Source organism: Balaenoptera borealis (assembly GCF_965194805.1).
Source record: "Balaenoptera borealis genome assembly, chromosome: 2".
Taxonomy (NCBI): domain Eukaryota; kingdom Metazoa; phylum Chordata; class Mammalia; order Artiodactyla; family Balaenopteridae; genus Balaenoptera; species Balaenoptera borealis.
Genome location: NC_138867.1, coordinates 168,520,517 through 168,539,731, shown reverse-complemented (window position 1 = coordinate 168,539,731; position 19,215 = coordinate 168,520,517). Strand labels below are relative to the sequence as shown.

The window sequence follows — 19,215 nt, the reverse complement described above, 5'->3', positions numbered from 1 at the left end:
CAGCCATAAAAAAGAATGAAATAATGTCATTTGCAGCAACATGGATGGACCTAGAGATTGTCATACTGAGTGAAGTAAGTCAGACAGAGAAAGACAAATATCATATGATATCGCTTATACACGGAATCTTAAAAAAAAATGGTACAAATGAACTTATTTACAAAACAGAAATAGAGTCACAGATGTAGAAAACAGACTTATGGTTACCAGGGTGGGGAAGTGGCAGGGGGTGGGGGAGAGATAAATTGGGAGACTGGGGTTGACATATACACACTACTATATATAAAATAGATAACAAGGACCTACTGTATAGTACAGGGAGCTCTCCTCAATACTATGTAATGACCTATATGGAAAAAGAATCTCAAAAAGGGTGGATGTATGTATAACTGATTGCTGTACAGCAGAAACTAACACAACATTGCAAATCAACTATACTACAATAAAAATTTTAAATAAATAAATAAATAAACAAATAAATAAAGTTAAGGGGTAAAAAAAAAAAAAAAGAAACCAGAGTTCCACATGGGCCAATTGTGGGTCACACTTTAATAGCCACTCTGAGGCATCAGGTAGGACACCCAGTAAGCATGAGATTCACGTCGCGGTGGGAAAATGGAGGTCAGTGGTTTAAAGTGGGGAAGTAAGTCCTCCCCTTACTGTGAAGACACGACTACATCAGAAAACAGCAGCACGTAAGCCAAGCAGAAACTCTGCACCCTGGGCACTGCCGTCCCAGGGCAGCCACTCCTCCCCTGAGCTCGTGAGGGCTATGGTGGGGAGAGGGGGCTGCCAATGCCATCGTGGGGCCGAAGCTGTGGAGACGTGCTACCCCGGCATAAAATGGTATTGGGGCTCCCCCAGCTGGCACCCCTGAGCACAGAGGTACACTTGGGAGGGCTCAGGTGGGTGTGAGCAGTGCACGTGCCTCCACTCGCAGACACCGCCACTCCACCTGGTCCCAGGAGATTCCCACCCTGAGACATGCCCCCAAGCCAACAGGGTAGGACCATTCCCAGAGCCCACTTGCCCCTTCAGCCACCCCAGACACTGAGAAGCCTCCTTTCTAGGCCTGACCAAGCAGGCTCAGAGGGGTGCGGACAGCCCAGAGGCAGCCTGGAGCATCCTGCCCTTGGGTGATGGATGAACTACCTCTAGATCTATATGGTTTGGAATCTCATCCAGGGCCTGGTGGAAGCTGGGCCTCTGCTCAGCACAGAGGCAGGCGCAGGACTCACCAGTCCTCAGGAGGGCTCCTGATGCTCCAGCCACAAAGCCACCAGGAGAGGACAGCCAGCCTGAGCATAGGACCCTCCACAGGAAGCATGATGGGCTGGGAACACCTGGGCTGCAGCAGCATGCCCCACCATGCCTGCAGCTCTGGGAGGCCCACATATACTTGGGGACCCTCCAAGGGGGTATTCTTTCAACTGGGCCACCCTAGGAAGTGGGGGCTGGCCTACAGGGTGCAGCAGATAAACAGAGGCCCTGTACAGGACTGCAGGGACATCCAGGGCTACTTAGTGGATGTGGGCCACCAGTCTGGCACAGATGCAGTTAGGGCCACAAGGCCACTCTCAGAGGTTCTGATGTGGAGAGGACCCTTGATTTTCTCGGACCGCAACAGAGCCAGACCCACGTCCCCCAGGCCTGCCCTGTACTTGCCGGCTGCCTGCCCCGACTTGGTGAGCACAGAGGTGCCAGGGGCAATGCTGCCCACAGGGAGAGGGCCTGAGAGCTGTACTGGGAAGAGGCGCTTTCGGATGACACCCATGTGGTGGGTGCGAGCCGTCAGCTCCTGGCCGATGTAGCAGCCCTTGGTGAAGCTGATGCCATTCATGAAGGCCAGGTTAGACTCCAGCGGTAGGGCTACTCCTGGGGGCAGGTCGTGGACCCCCTCGGGAACGCCTGTAGAGGTAGAGGGAGGCTTGGTGAGATCTAAGGTGTCCTCCAGAGCTGGGGGCTCAACCAAGAGTGGCCGGGGGTACTGGCCTGTAGGAGTCCCACCATCTGACCCGCCACAATCCTCTGGGTCCCTCCTAGACCCCGTTCTTGTCCCTCCCCATCCTCCAGGTCCCTACTCCAGCCCCCCGCTCTGGTCCCTGGGTGAGCACCTTGGTCTGGCCCTCAATGCTACCCACTAAAGACGAAGACCCTACCCCTGACCCCAGAACTCTGCTCTCTCCCCTGGCTCCTCCCAGTGCCTGGGCTCACCACACAGTTTCCCCAGGGCTCTGTGTCACACCCCTCCGGTCCCTTCCCATCCCACCCTGTCCTTCCCCCCACATCCAGCACCACCCCTCTACCCCCGACCCTTCCCCAGGTCCAACCCCATGTCCATACCTTGCTGGTACCGGTGTCGGTGATAATCCTGGAGGTCCCCAAGACGGCCCCCGGGCACCAGGGCTGAGCCCTCATCCTGGGAGAGGAGCCGCCAGCCCATGCGAGCAGTCCGGGGATCACGGGTGAGGATGGTGGTGCACTCGGCCTTCTCCTGAAGCAGCACAGCCCTGCCGGCCTCCTCAGGGGCACAGGGCAGCACGGCCCACACGCGCAGCTCGGGGCAGGGCTCCACGGTGACCCTCCGCCGGATCTTGTGCAGCACCAGGTGCCTCTGCAGCGCACCCAGCACTGAGCTGTCACACTCCAGGAGGAAAGTGGGCTGCTCGTGGGAGCCCTCAGGGAGCCTGCGGGGAGAGGAAGGGGTGCATGGGGGCGGGCAGGGCACACCGTGGGACGCGCACGGAGTCAGGCCGCGGCCACACGTGGCTGTGCCTCCCAAGTGCACCTCGGTCCACCTAGTAAAGCTGCACAGCACAGCACGTGCTGGAGACCTCATGGCCACCACCCCGCCCTGCCCAGGGTGGAAACCCCAGGAAAGTCTGGCAGGTGGAGGAGAGGGCTTGGCCCAACAGGTGGGAAGCAGGGCCCTGGGACCACAGTGGTGTCCGGTGCGCAAGGTGAGGCGGAAAGGCACAGACGGCCACACTGAAGTCCAGGATTTGCCTCCTCCAGCCCTGAGAAGCCACTGAGAAGCCAAGGGTCCTAAGGCAGGGCGCACAATGGATTTCAGGAGGGATGTGGGCAGGCAGGAAGAGCTGGGAGGACAGCAGACAGCTGACGCAGATGAGATGCATGGTGAGGCCACACCCTGCCCAGGCCCACCTCCCACCTCCCCTAGGGAAGCTCCGCAACCTGATCAGGGCACCAGAACCATCCTAACCCTCACTTCAGGCAGCCCACATCCACTGGAATGACCCCAGATCCTGGTGTCATTGACGGATGGATGATGGGGCCCTTACAGACAGATGAGCACAGAGGAGAGGCCAGTGCACCCTCAGACATGGTGGAGGGACCTTAAGTGGAGACGTGCAGGACCCAGAGGAGTACATGGCTGGAGTCCTGGTTATAGATGTGGCTTGAGCAAGGACCCACAGCTGGATGGGAGCTGAGACACAGAAGCGGGTAAGACCTTCCAGGAGCACGTATAAGAGAGAAAGGTCATCAGCTGGTACCCCAGACCCCTCTTCCAGAACCCATCAGCTGTGCCCCCAACCCCCTCCCCAGGCAGGAGAGAGTTAAGTGCTGCCCTGGAGCAGCCAGTCAGCCCCCGAGGAAAAGAGCTACAGAAGCTTGCTTGGTGGGTTCACCTTACAGCACAAACGCTGTCATGTCCATGCACATAACTATCAGCCATGGGTCCAGTAAGGACAGGCACAAGCATGTGGAGAAAGCGGAACACCGCAGGCTGCAGCAGCAAGTCAGGTTAGCGCCTCACCTTCCAAACAGTCCTCAAAGAAGGTCAGAAATGAGATCAGCTGAGGGGTGGGAAAAGGATCATTTACGGACGGAATTAAAATGCCAGAAAAAAACAGAAGAGTTCAAAGGCGCTGCCTCAGATAACCACATGGAAAGAAGTTCAAAGTCACTTATCATGAAGCAAAGGCAAATTAAAACCATGATGAGATACCAGGGCACAAGTATCAGAAATAAGAACATCCAAGGCAGTGAGGATGCAGAGAAGCTGGGTCATTCAGCCTTGCTGGTGGGCATGTAAATGGAACAGACATTCTGGAAAATGGTTTGCAGTCCTTTATGAAACTAAACATGCAGCTACCACACAACCCAGCCATTGTACTCCTGGGTATTTATCCTAGAAAACACCCCAGGTGTTCACATAAAACCTGTGCATGAACGTTAGAGGCAGTTTTATTCTTAACAGCCAAGAAATGAAACCAAAATATCCTTCAGTTGGTGAATGGTTAAACAAACTGTGGTCCATTCCCTCAATGGAATACTACTCAGCAGGGAAAAGGAACAGACTACTGATGAAGCCAAAGGGCATCAAGGTGAGTGAAACCCAATCTCAGAAGACTCTGTTTGTACGATATTCCTGAAATGACACGATCATAAAGATGGAGAGTGAGCAGGGCTGAGGGGATGAGAAGGGCAGTATGCCCACAGAGGGCAGAAGGGAGCCTGATGGTAATGGAACAGCTATGTCTTGATCGAGGTTACACAGCTGTGATCAAATCACAGCTGCATGCATGAGAGCACATGGAAATCTGGGAGAACCTGAGTGCGCCCTGTGGCTGGCCCATGTCCGTCCCCTGATTGTGACCCTGGACTATAGGAGGCAAGATGATGCTACTGAAGGAACTGGGTGAAGGTTATATGGGACATCCCTGTTCATTCTTTTGTGGCTTCCTGTAAATCTATAATTATTTCGAAATAAAAAGTTAAAAAGAAAGAAGAAAAAGGAGCTGTCTCTGGAGAAGATTGGTCCATGCCGGTGAGAAGGAAGACAGCAGTCAGTCAATTTTCATCAAAAGCCTTTTAGGGCCTCCCTGGTGGTGCAGTGGTTGAGAATCTGCCTGCCAATGCAGGGGACACGGGTTCAAGCTCTGGTCTGGGAAGATCCCACATGCCGCGGAGCAGCTGGGCCCGTGAGCCACAACTACTGAGCCTGCGCGTCTGGAGCCTGTGCTCCGTAACAAAAGAGGCCGCGATAGTGAGAGGCCCGCGCACCGCGATGATGAGTGGCCCCCGCTTGCCGCAACTAGAGAAAGCCCTCGCACAGAAACGAAGACCCAACACAGCCAAATATAAAATAATAAATAAATATAAATAAATTTTTTTTAAAAGCCTTTTAATGTTATTAGGTTTTTTAACCATGGGCAGGTACATTTTTATTTTTTAAATCTCCGATAAAGGAAGCAGACAGAAACAGTATGAAATACTGGCAAGGGGAGGAATTGGGCATGGGTGGATAGAATGTGAGGTCGTAGGGGAGAGTAAACCTCGGAGGGAAGAGGGAGAGATGCGGGTAAAGCCATACCCAAGGAGGGAGGAGGCCCAGCATGGGGAGGGCCCCGAGAAGGGCTGGTGAAGGGACCACCAGGATGCCGGGGTAGACAGGCCCCAGGCTGATGCCCCCATCTCACTCATGGGGCGGATGTTCCACGGGATTCAAGACAAATTGGGTGGGGCAGGGCCAGGTTCTGGGCTCAGACACTTTCTGAGCTACCTGTGCAAATGGCCATGTGCCATTCAGCCCCTCAGGACCAACAAAGCTGCAATGCACCCCTGCTCCCCACCACCCCAAATCAGACTGCCTGCTGCCCCTGATGCAGCTGAGTAATGGGGGACAGGTCAGAAGAAGAAGGGGTGAAGTAGGGTGAGCCTATGCTCGGGGCAGCTTTCTTGGCCGGCATGGCCAGTGTGTGGGCTGGAGCACTCTCTGTGGGCCATCCTGGGCACTGCTGAGCGCTGAGAGCACCCCTGGGCCCAGCCCACTAGATGCAAGGAGCATCCATGCCTGAATGACAACCACAAATATCCCCAGACGTCGCCAAGTGCCCCTGAGTAGAGCTGCCAGATAAAACGCAGGATGTCCAGTCAAATTTGAATTTCAGAAAACAGTGAATAATGTCTTTAGTATATGTATTTCCCAAACACTGCATAGGTCACCTCCTAAAAAGTCACCCGTGTCTGTTTGAGATTTACCTGGGGAACCCACAGTTTTATTTGCTAAGCCTGGAAGCCCCTCCTAGGGGCACAACCGCAGCAGCAGGAAAAGGAAGGCCGAGGGGCACCTGCAGCCTCCGCAGCCGGCCTGGCGGGCAGGACCTGGATATAGCATGTGGTGGCAGTGCAATCCCAGGTGCCCATCCTCACCCACCCTCCTGCCCAGGACGCAGGCTGTGTGAAAACCCAAAAAGGGAGGGTCAAGCCCACCGAACCCCTCACCCAGAACGCCCAGAGTGCCCTCCTCCAGCAGCCCAATGCCCCGCACAGTACCTGACACCCCGGTACCCACCACCCCCATAAACACAGGGACCTCACTCCTCGAGTGCAGCCCTGGATCCAGCTCTGCCCAGGGCCGGGGTCTTCACACATAAACAGATCCCCTCAGGGGCACTGCAGGTACCAGGTCATGAGGCATGGGCAGGCATGGGACACAAGGGGGCTAGCAGCTAAGGGACACACAGGTGCACAGAGACCAGACCCAAATGCCTGTCAAGGAGTGGCGACACTCACCAGGGGCCCTGGGCTGCTGCAGGACTGTACATGGAGGACCCTGTCAGGCTGGCATGCTCCAAGTCGCCTAGGGGAACAGCCTACAGTGTGCCCATGGGGGACTGAGTACATGGAGCCCTACACGCTCCCCACAAGGCAGGAAGCAGACAATCCAGGGGCCCACAGAGCACGGCCGCAGCAGGAGGGCATTAGAGACGTGGGTTAAATGGAGGCTCAGTGGGGTTGCCATAGGAGCCATGACGTCCTGGGCAGAGATGCACTAGCCCCACTTCCCGCCTTCCCTCTGCTGGGTACACACAGACCAGGAACCTGCCGAGACCAGACTCAGCATGGAGCCAGCTGCGATGAGCACCAGGGGAACCAGGCATGGAGAGAAACAAGGGAGCAGTGGACCATCCGAATCCTCACCAGGCAACCTGGCGGGATGGCCCCCAGAGACACCCCCCAGAAACCCGCAGACAGAGACTTCAGTGTGTCCCACAAAAGCCAGAGCAGCCCAGGACCAGAACCTGGAGCATCTCCTCTGCAGCCAGCACTTAAGGCCTCCATCATGAAGACAGAGGCCCAGGAAACAAACACATGGTCAGAATGAGGAAAGAGTTTCAAAACACAAAGCCTCAGCTGACAGGATGAGGAGTCAAGCCACAGACTGGGAGAAAAGGTTTGAAAAGTCACATCTGACAAAGGACTGTCACTCAAAATACACAAAACCACTTAAAACTCAAATAAGGAAACAAACAACCTGATTAAAAATGGGCCAAAGACCTCAACAAACACCTCCCCAGAGATAGACAGGTGGCAAACAACATATGAAATGATGCTCCACGTCGTATGTCATCGGGGAAAAGCAAATTAAAAGAACAACAAGCTACCATTACACACCTATTAGAATGATCAAAATCCAGAACACTGACACCACCAAATGCTGGTGAGGTTATGGAGCAATGGAAAGCCTCCATTCATTGCTGGTGGGAATGCAAAATGGTGCAGCCACTTTGGAAGATACTTTGGTGGTTTCCTACAAAACTACACATATTCTTACCTTACAATCCAGCAATCACACTCCCTGGTATTTACCTAAAGGAGATGAAAACTAACCGCCACACAGAGAAGCCTGTACACAGATGTTTATAGCACCTTTATTCATAATTGCAACAATATGGAAGCAACTGCTGAAGTCCTTCAGTAGATGGATACATAAACTGGTACATCCAAACAATGGACTATTATTCAACACTAAAATGAGCTATCAAGCCCTGAAAAGACATGGAGGACACTTAAATGTATATTACTAAGTGAAAGAAGTCAATCTGAAAAGGCTGCATACTCTAGACTATTATTCAACACTAAAATGAGCTATCAAGCCCTGAAAAGACATGGAGGACACAAATGTATATTACTAAGTGAAAGAAGTCAATCTGAAAAGGCTGCATACTCTATGATTCCAACTACGTGACATTCTGGAAAAAGTGAAACTATGGAGACAGTTCCAGGTCCAAAAAGATCCTTTCAGTGGTTGTGAGGAGTGAGGAGGAAGGGAGGGTTGAATAGGTAGAGCACAGAGGATATTTAGGGGCAGTGAAACTACCATATATATTATAATAGTACATACAAATTATTATACATTTGTCCAATTTGTCCAGCAACAGCAGTGAAACCTAATGTGAATTAAGGACTCTGAGTAATTTTGGTGTTAATGTAGGCTCGTCGATTGTAAATAACATACTACTTTGGAGGAGGAGGTTGATAACGGGGGAGACTATGCATGTGTGGGGGCAGAGAGTATATGAGAAGTCTCTGTACGTTCCCCTAAATTTTGCTATGAACCTAAAATTGGTCTAAAAAGTCTACTTTTTTTTTTTTGGCCATGCCACGTGGCTTGCAGGATCTCAGTTCCCTGACTAGAGATTGAACCCAGGCCACGTCAGTGAAAGTTCGGAATCCTAACCACTAGGCCACCAGGGAACTCCCTATAAAGTCTACTCTAAAAACAAAAAGCTTGTTGGTAGGAATGTAAAGTGATACAACTGCTATGGAGAACAGTTGGAGGTTCTGTAAAAAACTAAAAATAGAACTACCATATGACCCAGCAATCCCACTACTGGGCATGTACCCTGAGAAAACCATAATTCAAAAAGAGACATGTACCACAACGTTCATTGCAGCGCTATTTACAAGAGCCAGGACATGGAAGCAACCTAAATGTCCACTGACAGATGAACGGATAAAGAAGATGTGGCACATATATACAATGGAATATTACTCAGCCATAAAAAGAAATGAAATTGAGTTATCTGTAGTGAGGTGGATGGACCTAGAGTCTGTCATACAGAGTGAAGTAAGTCAGAAAGAGAAAAACAAATAATGTATGCTAACACATATATATGGAATCTTAAAAAAAAAAAAAAAAGGTCATGAAGAACCTAGGGGCAGGACGGTACGCAGACCTACTAGAGAATGGACTTGAGGACACAGGGAGGGGGAAGGGTAAGCTGAGACAAAGTGAGAGAGTGGCATGGACATATATACACTACCAAACGTAAAACAGATAGCTAGTGGGAAGCAGCTGCATAGCACAGGGAGATCAGCTCGGTGCTTTGTGACCACCTAGAGGGGTGGGATAGGGAGGGTGGGAGGGAAGGAGACGCAAGAGGGAAGAGATATGGGGATATATGTATTTATACATGTATAAAGCTGATTCACTTTGTTATAAAGCAGAAACTAACACACCGTTGTAAAGCAATTATACTCCAATATAGATGTTTAAAAATAAAAATAAATAAATAAATAAATAAATAAATAAAATTGATTAGTTTGAAAAAAAAAAAAGAAACGAAATTGAGTTATTTGTAGTGAGGTGGATGGACCTAGAGTCTGTCATACAGAGTGAAGTCAGAAAGAGAAAAATACCGTATGCTAACACATATATATGGAATCAAAAAGAATGGTACTGATGAACCTAGTGGCAGGGCAGAAATAAAGACACAGACATAGAGAATGGACTTGAGAACACGGAGCGGGGATGGGGAAGCTGGGGCAAAGTGAGAGTAGCATCGACATATATACACTACCGAATGTAAAAATAGTTAGCTAGTGGGAAGCAGCAGCATAGCACAGGGAGATCAGCTCGGTGCTTTGCAATGACCTAGAGAGGTGGGATAGGGAGGGTGGGAGGGAGGCTCAAGAGGGAGGGGATATGGGGATATACATATGCATATGGCTGATTCACTTTGTTGTACAACGGAAACTAACACAGTATTGTGAAGCAATTATACTCCAATAAAGATCTATTAAAAAAAACAAAAACAAAAAGCTAAAGCTTTGTCTGAGAGATGCTCCTGCATCCGGACCAGGGTGCACTGAGGAAGGAACAACTCAAGGATGGGAAACTAGAAGCGTGACAGTTTAAATGAAAAATTCCAGGGAGTTCCCTGGTGGCCTAGTGGTTAGGATTCCAGGCTTTCACTGCCGTGGCCTGAGTTCAATCCCCGGTCCGGGAACTGAACTCCCGCAAGCTGCGCAGCATGGCCAAAAAAAAAAGAAAAAAGAAAAATTCCAGAGAGGATGCAGAGAAAACACCAGGAAGAGAGCAAGCACGAAGAAAGCAGGAAGGTCCCAGGCTCCCAGGCGGGACAGCCAGTTGCCAGTGTGTCCCTCTCTTCAGAGAGCAGACCTCAGTGAGATCAGATGTAGGTAAAGGGCCAAGAGCAACCAGGAGGGGAAGGATCACATCCCATGAACTAACAGCAGGCATCAGACCAGAACAGAGGCATAGGGATGGGGTGGAATGCCAGCAGGCTTGGCACCCCATGCCCCAGAGCAGAACTGCGAGAGATAAATCTGGACATTGTTTACCAAGCCCCCAGGCCCAAGAGCAGCCATCTGAGGGAGTGTTCTCATGTCTTCTCTCCTCTAACTGCTCAGGAGAAGTGGGGCCACTAACTCAGGTTGTCTCTTTCTGATGGAATGAAGACCCCACCCCACCCCTCAGGGCGGCACTCCCCACAAAGGACTTTGAGTCGGAATCTCAGAAGAGCACCTAGGGTCAGGGGGCATCATCACAGTGCACTCCAATTCCCTCAGCACACAGAGGGCAAGTGGCACAGCGATACCCCATTCTCAGGAATTAACAGAGAGAGAAAAACAAACTCCTCTATAGGATAAATCAGGGCATACACAATGTGTGGAAAGAGCCACCACATACATGCTTGGTGACAAGAACTGCTGGCCCAGCAGCTAAGCAAAAATGCTTCAGACCTGAGGAAAAGTATGAAGAGAAAAAAAACCCTAGAAACAAAAAAATTTTACACTGTAGAGTGACTCATGAGGATATAAATTCATTATAACAAGAATGCAGAAAGATGTAAAGGCAGACTGGAGACTCAAGTAAGAAAATTTGGGGACCAAAACAACATCATTACAACACTGATAGATTAACTGAAAATTCCTGACACAGAGGGTTTAAGATAATCAAAGAATGAAGTTTCTAAAAGAGATTAAAGCAACTACTGGGAAGGTAATAATTACATAAAACAGATAATGACAACAAACCTTTTCTGTAAAGAACCAGACTGTAAATAATTTAGGTTTGCGGCCACACGGTCTCTACCACATTATTATATTATTAATTATACTTTTGCCATTGGAAAATGAAAGTAGCCACACAGTATACAAACAAATGGGCATGCAGCATTCCAATCAAACTTCACTTATGAAAAGAGTGAGCTGGATCTGCCCAAGGGTCATACTCTACTGACCCCTGTTCCAGAGTCAAACAGCCCACCAAGTGCCCAGCAACATGACGTGAAAGAAGACTCAAAATACAACACATCGTCATAACACTTCAAGACATCAGGATGAAAAAGAGCCCCGAAGAGTGTCCAAAGAAAAAGCAGTCACACACAAAGGCTCACAAATAAAAAGGCACCAGGCTTCTTGACAGCAATGCCAGTTGTGGCTTCAATGTTTTCAGGGACGATTTTCAGCCTAGAGTTTTATGCCCAGCCAAGCTATCAGATGAAACCATTTGAAGGAGTCAAAGGTCCACCTGAAGTATCCTACCTCTCGACAAGCCACTAAAGAGCATACTCCTCCAGCAGGCAGGCACTGAGGAAGATGCAGACAAGAACCCACAATAGAAGAGGGACATTGGAGTTTCCAGGGCGGTTTCAGGCAGAGCAACGACCTGCAACTGCATGAGAGGTTCTAGAAGAACCAAGTCTGAGAAAGCTAAGCAAGTGAAAACCGAAAGCTCTATAGCTCTAAAGGCCACTGACTTGGCTTGTCCTGATAGTCATGATAAAATCAGCATAGACTCATGTAAAACACCAAACGCTAATAATCACTGAACACGGGGATATTTTGGAGAGAAATGTGTGTACACTGGAGAACTCAGGAAGTAGTGGCACAAGCCAGTCGCGCAGAGGCTGCTCCCTGCAGTGTGGCTCCAGATGCCACGACCCCTTCTCCGTGCAGTGGGTCTGATCAGGATCAGAGGCCAGGCGCAGGGGCGCCCAGGCCCTCCCATGGGTGAGTGTCGCTGGCCCATCCCTGGGTGCAGGCTCCAGCCCACCTAGGGCTGCCCTGCCCCGGTGCCCTCCCCCAGGTGCCCAACCCCAGCCCACCCTGTGTGCGGGTCCCCAAGTTCCCTACCCTGGGCGCGCCTCCCATCCTCAGGTGCCCTCCCCTGGAGGCCCACCTCGGCCCACCCTATGCACAGGTTCCCAGATGTCCCTTCCCCTGGATGCCCTGTCCTGCATGTCCTCTCCTGGATGTCCGTCCTGGGCCATTGGTAGTCCTCCCCTAGGTGCCCCGCCTCTGGGTGTCCTTAGTTCCGCCCCCTGTCCGCCCCTCCCCTGAGAGCCCTCCATGGGAGCCCATCCTCCAAGCCTTCTCATGCCCGCTCCTGGGTGCCCTTCCCCTGGGTGATACCCCCTCCCCTACCCCGGTCCTCCAGAGCCTGTGCCCCAACCCGCTCTCACCCGTAGAGAATGACGTCATAGAGGGTGCGTCCCTGGACGTTGAGAAAGTGGGCGTAGCCCGAGCGCGCCGAAGTTGAAGCCTCGCCGGCCGCAGGACCTGGAAGCGGCAGCTCATTGGTCAGCAGACCCAGGAGAAAGGGCGCAGAGTCCGGTCCGCGCACGCGCACCAGGGCGCGCTCGCCCAGTAGGAAGCAGGTCCACGCCGCGCTGCCCGCGGGCTCACCACCCTGACAGCAGGAGCTGTGGGCCAGGCGAAGCCTCGGGGCAGCGCGCAGCCGCCAGCTCCAGGCCCGGCCGCCGCGCCCTGGAGCCGCACCCCTGAGCAGCGCTGCGGCCGCCATCTTGGGGAGGAGTGAGGCGGCGGGAAGGGGCGGCCCGGGCGGCGGCGCGGGCGGGCGCGGGCGGGCGCGGGCGGGCGCGGGCGGGCGGGCGCGCGCCACAACACCTTGGAGGCGGGCGAGCGGAGCGTGCGCGGGGGCGGAGGTGGGGGAGAGGGATGGAGGCGGTGCGGGCGGGCCCCAAAACAGCCCCTGGCGGCGGGCGGGCGAAGCGTGCGCGGGGGCGGGGTGTGCGCGAGCATGCGCGGGCTGGTGCCACAGCAATCCCAGGAGGCGAGCGAGCGTTGCTTGCTTGAGTGGCCAGGGTGAGGGTGGGCGGACCTTGCGCGGGGGCGAGGCCTCGGGCTGTCAGTCCCCCGCACACCTATCCTGAGCTGGCTTCTGCTCCTGCAGTTGGACTCCTCCTCGGGTCTCTGAGACGTTTCTGCTTGCTTTATAGTGGTGAGGCGCTCATAACCTAAACTTTACCACCTTAACCATTTTTAGATGCACATTTCAGGGGCATTAAGCGCGTTCACACTCTTTTGCAGCCATCCCCATCATCCAGAACTTTCTCATCTTCCCATACGGAAACTCCACCCCCATCAAACGCAGATCCCTATCTACCTCCCCAGCCCCTGGGAACCCCATTCCACTCTGTCTCTATGAACCTGACTCCTCTGGGAAACTCATAGAAGTGGAGTCATGCAGTATTTGTCCTTTTGTGACTGGCTCGTGTCTACCAGGTTCCACCATGATGTAGCATGTGTCAACGTTTTTAAGGGCTGAATGATATTCCATTGTATGTATATACCATATTTGGATTATCCATTCACCCACTGATGGACAGTTGTGTTGCTTCCACCCATTGGCTGTTCTGAATAATGCTGCTATGAAGACGGGTGTACAACTTTGCTTTCAGTTCCTTTGTAGAACAGACACTCCTGTGTATCCTATACTCTCACACTACCCTTCACTTCTGATCACTAAATGTGTGTGGGGGGGTTCCCCCACACCACACAATTCTGTGACACCAGCTAGGTGTCTTACAATTTAACTCAATTTTAAATCCATCTACCTGGAGATAGCATGAGATCCCATAAGACTGCCATATACACTCTCTCATACACTCACACTCTCCCCCCCCCCCAACTTCAGATGCAAGTCGAAGTCCAGGTTGTCACCTGTGCTTCTGACCAACCAGCTATATAGATCAGAGGTTCCAACAGCCCTCTCCTTGGGTTCAATTAATTTATTAGAGTGGCTCACAGAACTCAGAGAAACATTTTACCTACCAGATTACTGATTTGTTATGAAAGGATATAACTCAGGAACAGCCAGATGGAAGAGAGCAAAGAGCAAGGTATGTGGGAAGGGGCACGGAGCATCCATGCGCTCTGAGCACACCGCACTCTCCCCAAATCTCCATGTGTTCCCCAACCCAGGAGCTCTCCAAACCCAGTCCTTCTGGGATTTTACGGAGGCTTCGTTACCTAGATGTGATTGATTTAAATTTTTGGCCATTGGCTGTTGATTCAACCTCCAGCCCATCACTCCTCCCCAGAGGTCAAGGGGTGGGGCTGAAAGCTCTAACCCTCTAATCACACGGTTGTTTCTGGCAACCAGCCCCCATCCTTAGGGGCTTTTCAAAAGTCACCTCATTAACATAAACTGGTTGACCAGAACTCCCTAGGGTTTTCCAGGCCCTTGGTCCCCTCCCAGTCGGCTTCCTGGTTGTGAGCAGCCAGGCCTGGAATGCAGTTCCACTGGCCTTTCATGGAAAAGGTCTTCCTCTGTTGGGCCTGTGTTCCTAGGGTGACCCAGCACCTCCCTGCCAACCCTGTGAGGTCAGGGAGGAAACCATTCAAGGACAACATGGGGTGGGGTGGGGGGGGGGTGCATTCCTCCAGCCTCACATCAGCCCATCCCTTGGCCAGCAGAAAACCTGCTTCCCACCAACTCAGCCTGTGGGAAGGGCCAGCAGGCTGACCCAGGGCCACCCGGAACCTTACCTGATGTTCCCAGTCCAGTGCCAAGCCCAGCCCACTTGGTCCAGCAGGGCCGCTGCTGCCACCTGGGGCTGTTTAAATGCAAATTAACTCAAATGAAGTCAAATGAAACTTTTAGCTCCTTACTGAATGGGCCACACTGAAATGTCCAGAGCCACACTCAGCTGGTGGCTGCCTCTTGAACAGAGCAGGCAACACCTCCCACCATTCTAGAGTCTGCCAACCAGCACTGCTTCAGGCTCCCTCCTCCAGGAAGGCTTCCCAGATCTCTGCACCAGCCTGGCCAGCCCGGCAGCGGGGACCCCTGCATGTGGGCATGGCCTGGCTACTGCTCCTTCTCAGGTCCTCTCACTGCAGCTTCTCGTGCCTACAGGTCTAGGTGGAGGGAACTGTGGACTGGCCTCAGGATGCTCCCAAGGAACCCCACTCATTGGCCTGGGTCCAGCTGGGGGCATAAGTTGCTGCTGGATCCCATCTGCATCTCCTCCCTCTGAGGCCATGGGCCCTGAAGCTGTCGGGAGGGGTGGGGATCTGAGAGCTGGAAAATCAGCAGACATGGGGGTCCCAGACCCTGTTTCCCAGCTGCTGCCAGGCCAGGGGTTGTTTCCTGTTATTCTCTCCTCATGGCCTCCTCCCTTCCCAAAGCCAGAAGAAGGAAGCTGCCCCCATTCTGGGCACCCCCCTCCCTGAAGCCCTCCACGATCTCCCTGAGCAGCCAGCGAGTTGGCTCCAGCCATGGAAACGGATGAGAATGAGACAAGGCCATTCTGTCTGATCCTTCTCCAGCCACTCCCCTGGCCTGGCCCTGCCCCTATACAGACCTGGGTGGGCCCCACACAGTCCGAGGACCCCACCAGGCAGTGAAGCAGGGATGGGGAGGCCGGGGCTCTACCCACCAGCCTGCTCCAGAGCACAGAAGATGGGGGGCGAGGGTCGATGGCTTTGCACCCCAGTTCAGCTCTCCAGCCTCATGGCCATACAGGCACTGAGAGGATTTTTTCAAGTAGTTAAGTGAGCATTAAGTGCCAAGTTTAGTGGTTGGGTTCCACCTCCGAGAGTTAACAGACTTGAGCATATTAGATACTATGTCATAGGTGGGAGATGGACACCCCATTAGGGTATCGGGGCTCAGGCATGAGATCATGGTTATGGTGGTTGAGAACATCAAGAAATTGGTGTTAGAGGTAGGAACGTGTATGACACAGAGGTTGGCTCCCCTAGCCTGGGATGGCCAGTGACATCAGTTGGGAGGACATGACCGTAAATCCTAAGTCACTGAGGTGGATGGACCTAGAGTCTGTCATACAGAGTGAAGTAAGTCAGAAAGAGAAAAAGAAATACTGTATGCTAACACATATATATGGAATCTAAGGGAAAAAAAAAAAGTCATGAAGAACCTAGGGGCAAGACGGGAATAAAGACACAGACCTACTAGAGAATGGACTTGAGGATACGGGGAGGGGGAAGGGTAAACTGTGACAAAGTGAAAGAGTGTCATGGACATATATACACTACCAAACGTAAAATAGATAGCTAGTGAGAAGCAGCCTCATAGCACAGGGAAATCAGCTTGGTGGTTTGTGACCACCTAGAGGGGTGGGATAGGGAGGGTGGGAGGGAGGGAGACGCAAGAGGGAAGAGATATGGGGATATATGTATATGTATAGCTGATTCACTTTGTTATAAAGCAGAAACTAACACACCATTGTAAAGCAAATATACTCCAATAAAGATGTTAAAAAAAAAAATCCTAAGTCACCCCCGTCGAAAGCTCACAAAACATATAGGACCCCAGTGGTGCGTCCAGGCCCCTAAGTTCCTGAGACAGGAGGCTTATGCGTTAGGATCCCCTTCTGTGGTGACTGAGCTTTTAGTTAGGCATCTGCCTTCTAATATGGGTTGTATTGCATCCCCCCAAATTCACATTATGGAGCCCTAATGCCCAGGACCTCAGAATGGGGCTGTATTTGGAAATGGGGTCTTTAAAGAGGTGATTAAGGTCAAATGAGGTCACTGGGGTGGGCCCTAATCCAATAGGACTGGTTTCCTTATAAGAAGAGGAGATGAGGACACAGACTCACACAAAGGGAAGACCATGCGAGGACACAGGGAGAAGACAGCTGTCTACACACCAAGGAGAGTGGCCTCAGGTGCTGACACCTTGGTCTCGGACTTCCAGTTTCCAGTACTATGAGAAATAGATGTCTGTTGTTTGAGCCCCCAGTCTATAGTATTTGTTACACAGGCTGAGCTGACTGAGATACCTCCCAGAATAGAGCCTCCATTTGCAGTTTTCCTCACAGCTGGGATGCCCTTTTAACAACCTCTGGCTGATGGGATGTTGATTAGTTAAGGTTCTTCAGAGAAAGAGAACCAATTCGGTAGAGATTTATTATAAGGAATTGGCTCACTCAACTATGGAGGCTGAGGAGTCCCAAGGTCTGCCATCTACAAGCTAGAGACTCAGGAGAGTTCTAGCCTGAGTCTGAGCCTGAAGACAGGAGACCAGTGTGCTTGCTCAAACTGTCAGGCCGGAGTGCTCTCTTCACCTTTTTGTTCTACTCAAGCCTTCACCTGACTGGCCAAGGCCCACCCGCACTGGGGAGGGCCATCTGCTTTACTCAGTGTGCAGATTCAGTGTGAATCTCATCCAGAATCACCCTCATAGACACACCTAGAATCATGCTTGTTCTGGGCACCCCAGGGCCCAGTCAAGCTGACCCATAAATGTAATCATCACTGGCAGTCTGGAGGGAGAATCACTTCTTCTTTGGGAACCTCAGTCTTTGTTCTTAAGGCCATCACCTGATTGGATGAGGGCAACCCACATTAGGGAGGATGGTCTGCTTTATCAAAGTCCACAGATTGTCAATGTTAATCTCATCTAAAAGCACACCTTCACCCCAACATCTAGATTGGTGTTGGACCAACCCACTGAGCATGGAGACTCACAGCTTGACCCACATCTGACTTCCATGTCACAGACACGCAGCAAATAGATTTCCCCAGGAGCCCCTGGGCAGTGTCCTGCTCCCATTGACGCAGCTGCCTCAAATTGTATCTAAACCAGTTAGGAGTGGAGGGACTGAGATGATAGAAACTGGGCAGGCTAAATAGTATGGGGCGAATTATGGACCGATATCAGAGCTGTGGTAAAAGAAGGGGGCAGTGGCTGCAGAGGCCCCAAGATCACGTGCCCCTGTGTGTGTGGGCGGGAGGGGTACTGAAGGGCTTCACACGTGGCTAGGGGGGCCAGCGGACCAAGGCCAACAGAGACTCTCTATTCCACATGCCCTTAAAATTTGACACTGGCCCATTGAGAGGGATCCTGCAGGCCTGTGACTGCTGTGATGTGAAGCGATATGACCTTAGGGCTGGTGATAAGAGTCAGTTGGCCTTTGCTGGGTCCTCTTGGGCCGCCATGCTACAAGGAGGTGCAAACCACTTCGAAGGACCCCAGCATGAACCCCCAGCTCGATGAGTGAGGAAATCGTTGAGCCAGCCCTGGCCTCACCAGACACTCCCAGACTGCAACTACACCAGGAGCCCAACCCGAGTTATACAGGGTGAGATCCTAATGTTACTTTGTTCAGGAAGGGCCCAGAGAATGAGGTCCTGACCCCTTGAACTTGACCTAAAGCTCCCTCTCTGTGGATGGGGGGAGGCTTCCCGGGACACTGTCACAGTGAAATCCAGAATGTTCTTCCCCAAACACAAACCTGCCCAGGGTCTCCCTGTCTGCTGGCTTAAGGCTTCTTTTCAGGCAGATGCTGAGGGCCCATGCCCCACCTTCCACCCCTTGTGGGACCCTGTCACCATCAAGTGTGCCTCATGGCCTTGAGATGTGGGAGCACTGACCATCAGAATCGAGGCCAACCTCTGGGCCCTGCTCGGAGTGGACACCTGCCTTCCTCACCAGCCCTCTCCAGCCACTAGGGTGGTTCTGAACCCTAAAGTCTCCCACTATTCCCCACCTGGAATGCTCACTTATCTCCCTGAGGTCCTGATGTCCTCCAGGCCCTCTACTGGCTGCAGGAGGCTGCTCTCAGGGACACGGGAGGCAGGGAGGCTATGGAGGGGCCGCGGCAAGGGTGTCAGCCAACAATAGTGCCTTGCAGATGTCCTTCACCAGCTCTGCCGCTCACTGCACCCAGTCACACTGATGGGAGCCAGGCACGGCTGGACAGCACGTTCCCCACCACAGAAACCCAGTATTCCTCATGACGGCACTGCCAGGAGCACAGCCCCAAATGCAGGGATGCCAGTTCCATGGGCTTTCTTCTCTTGGAGAGGCGAGTGGTGAGTCCCTGCTCTGGATCTGGATTGGCTTTCCTTCTGAGGCTCTGCTTCCAGCATTGACATCTGGGA

The 19,215-nt window shown here is 52.3% G+C and overlaps 1 protein-coding gene across 8 annotated transcripts in view; it reads right to left on the bottom strand.

Annotated features, from left to right (window-relative positions):
• Window positions 1-16,359, bottom strand: part of IBA57 (iron-sulfur cluster assembly factor IBA57) — a 79,592-nt gene extending 63,233 nt beyond the window's left edge. For 3 of the 8 annotated variants that reach the window (XM_082379491.1, XM_082379495.1, XM_082379494.1), the window contains exons 1-3: window positions 12,522-16,357; window positions 2,344-2,687; window positions 1,666-1,908 (exon numbers count right to left, since the gene is read on the bottom strand). In XM_082379491.1, the coding sequence (XP_082235617.1) occupies window positions 1,666-1,908; window positions 2,344-2,687; window positions 12,522-12,862 (928 nt within the window). In that variant the 5' untranslated portion in view covers window positions 12,863-16,357. Of the gene's footprint in view, window positions 1-519; window positions 1,909-2,343; window positions 2,688-12,521 lie in introns of those variants that run through there. The other 5 variants (XM_082379498.1, XM_082379496.1, XM_082379497.1 and 2 more) reach the window with 3 other exon arrangements.
• Window positions 16,360-19,215: the final 2,856 nt, after the last annotated feature.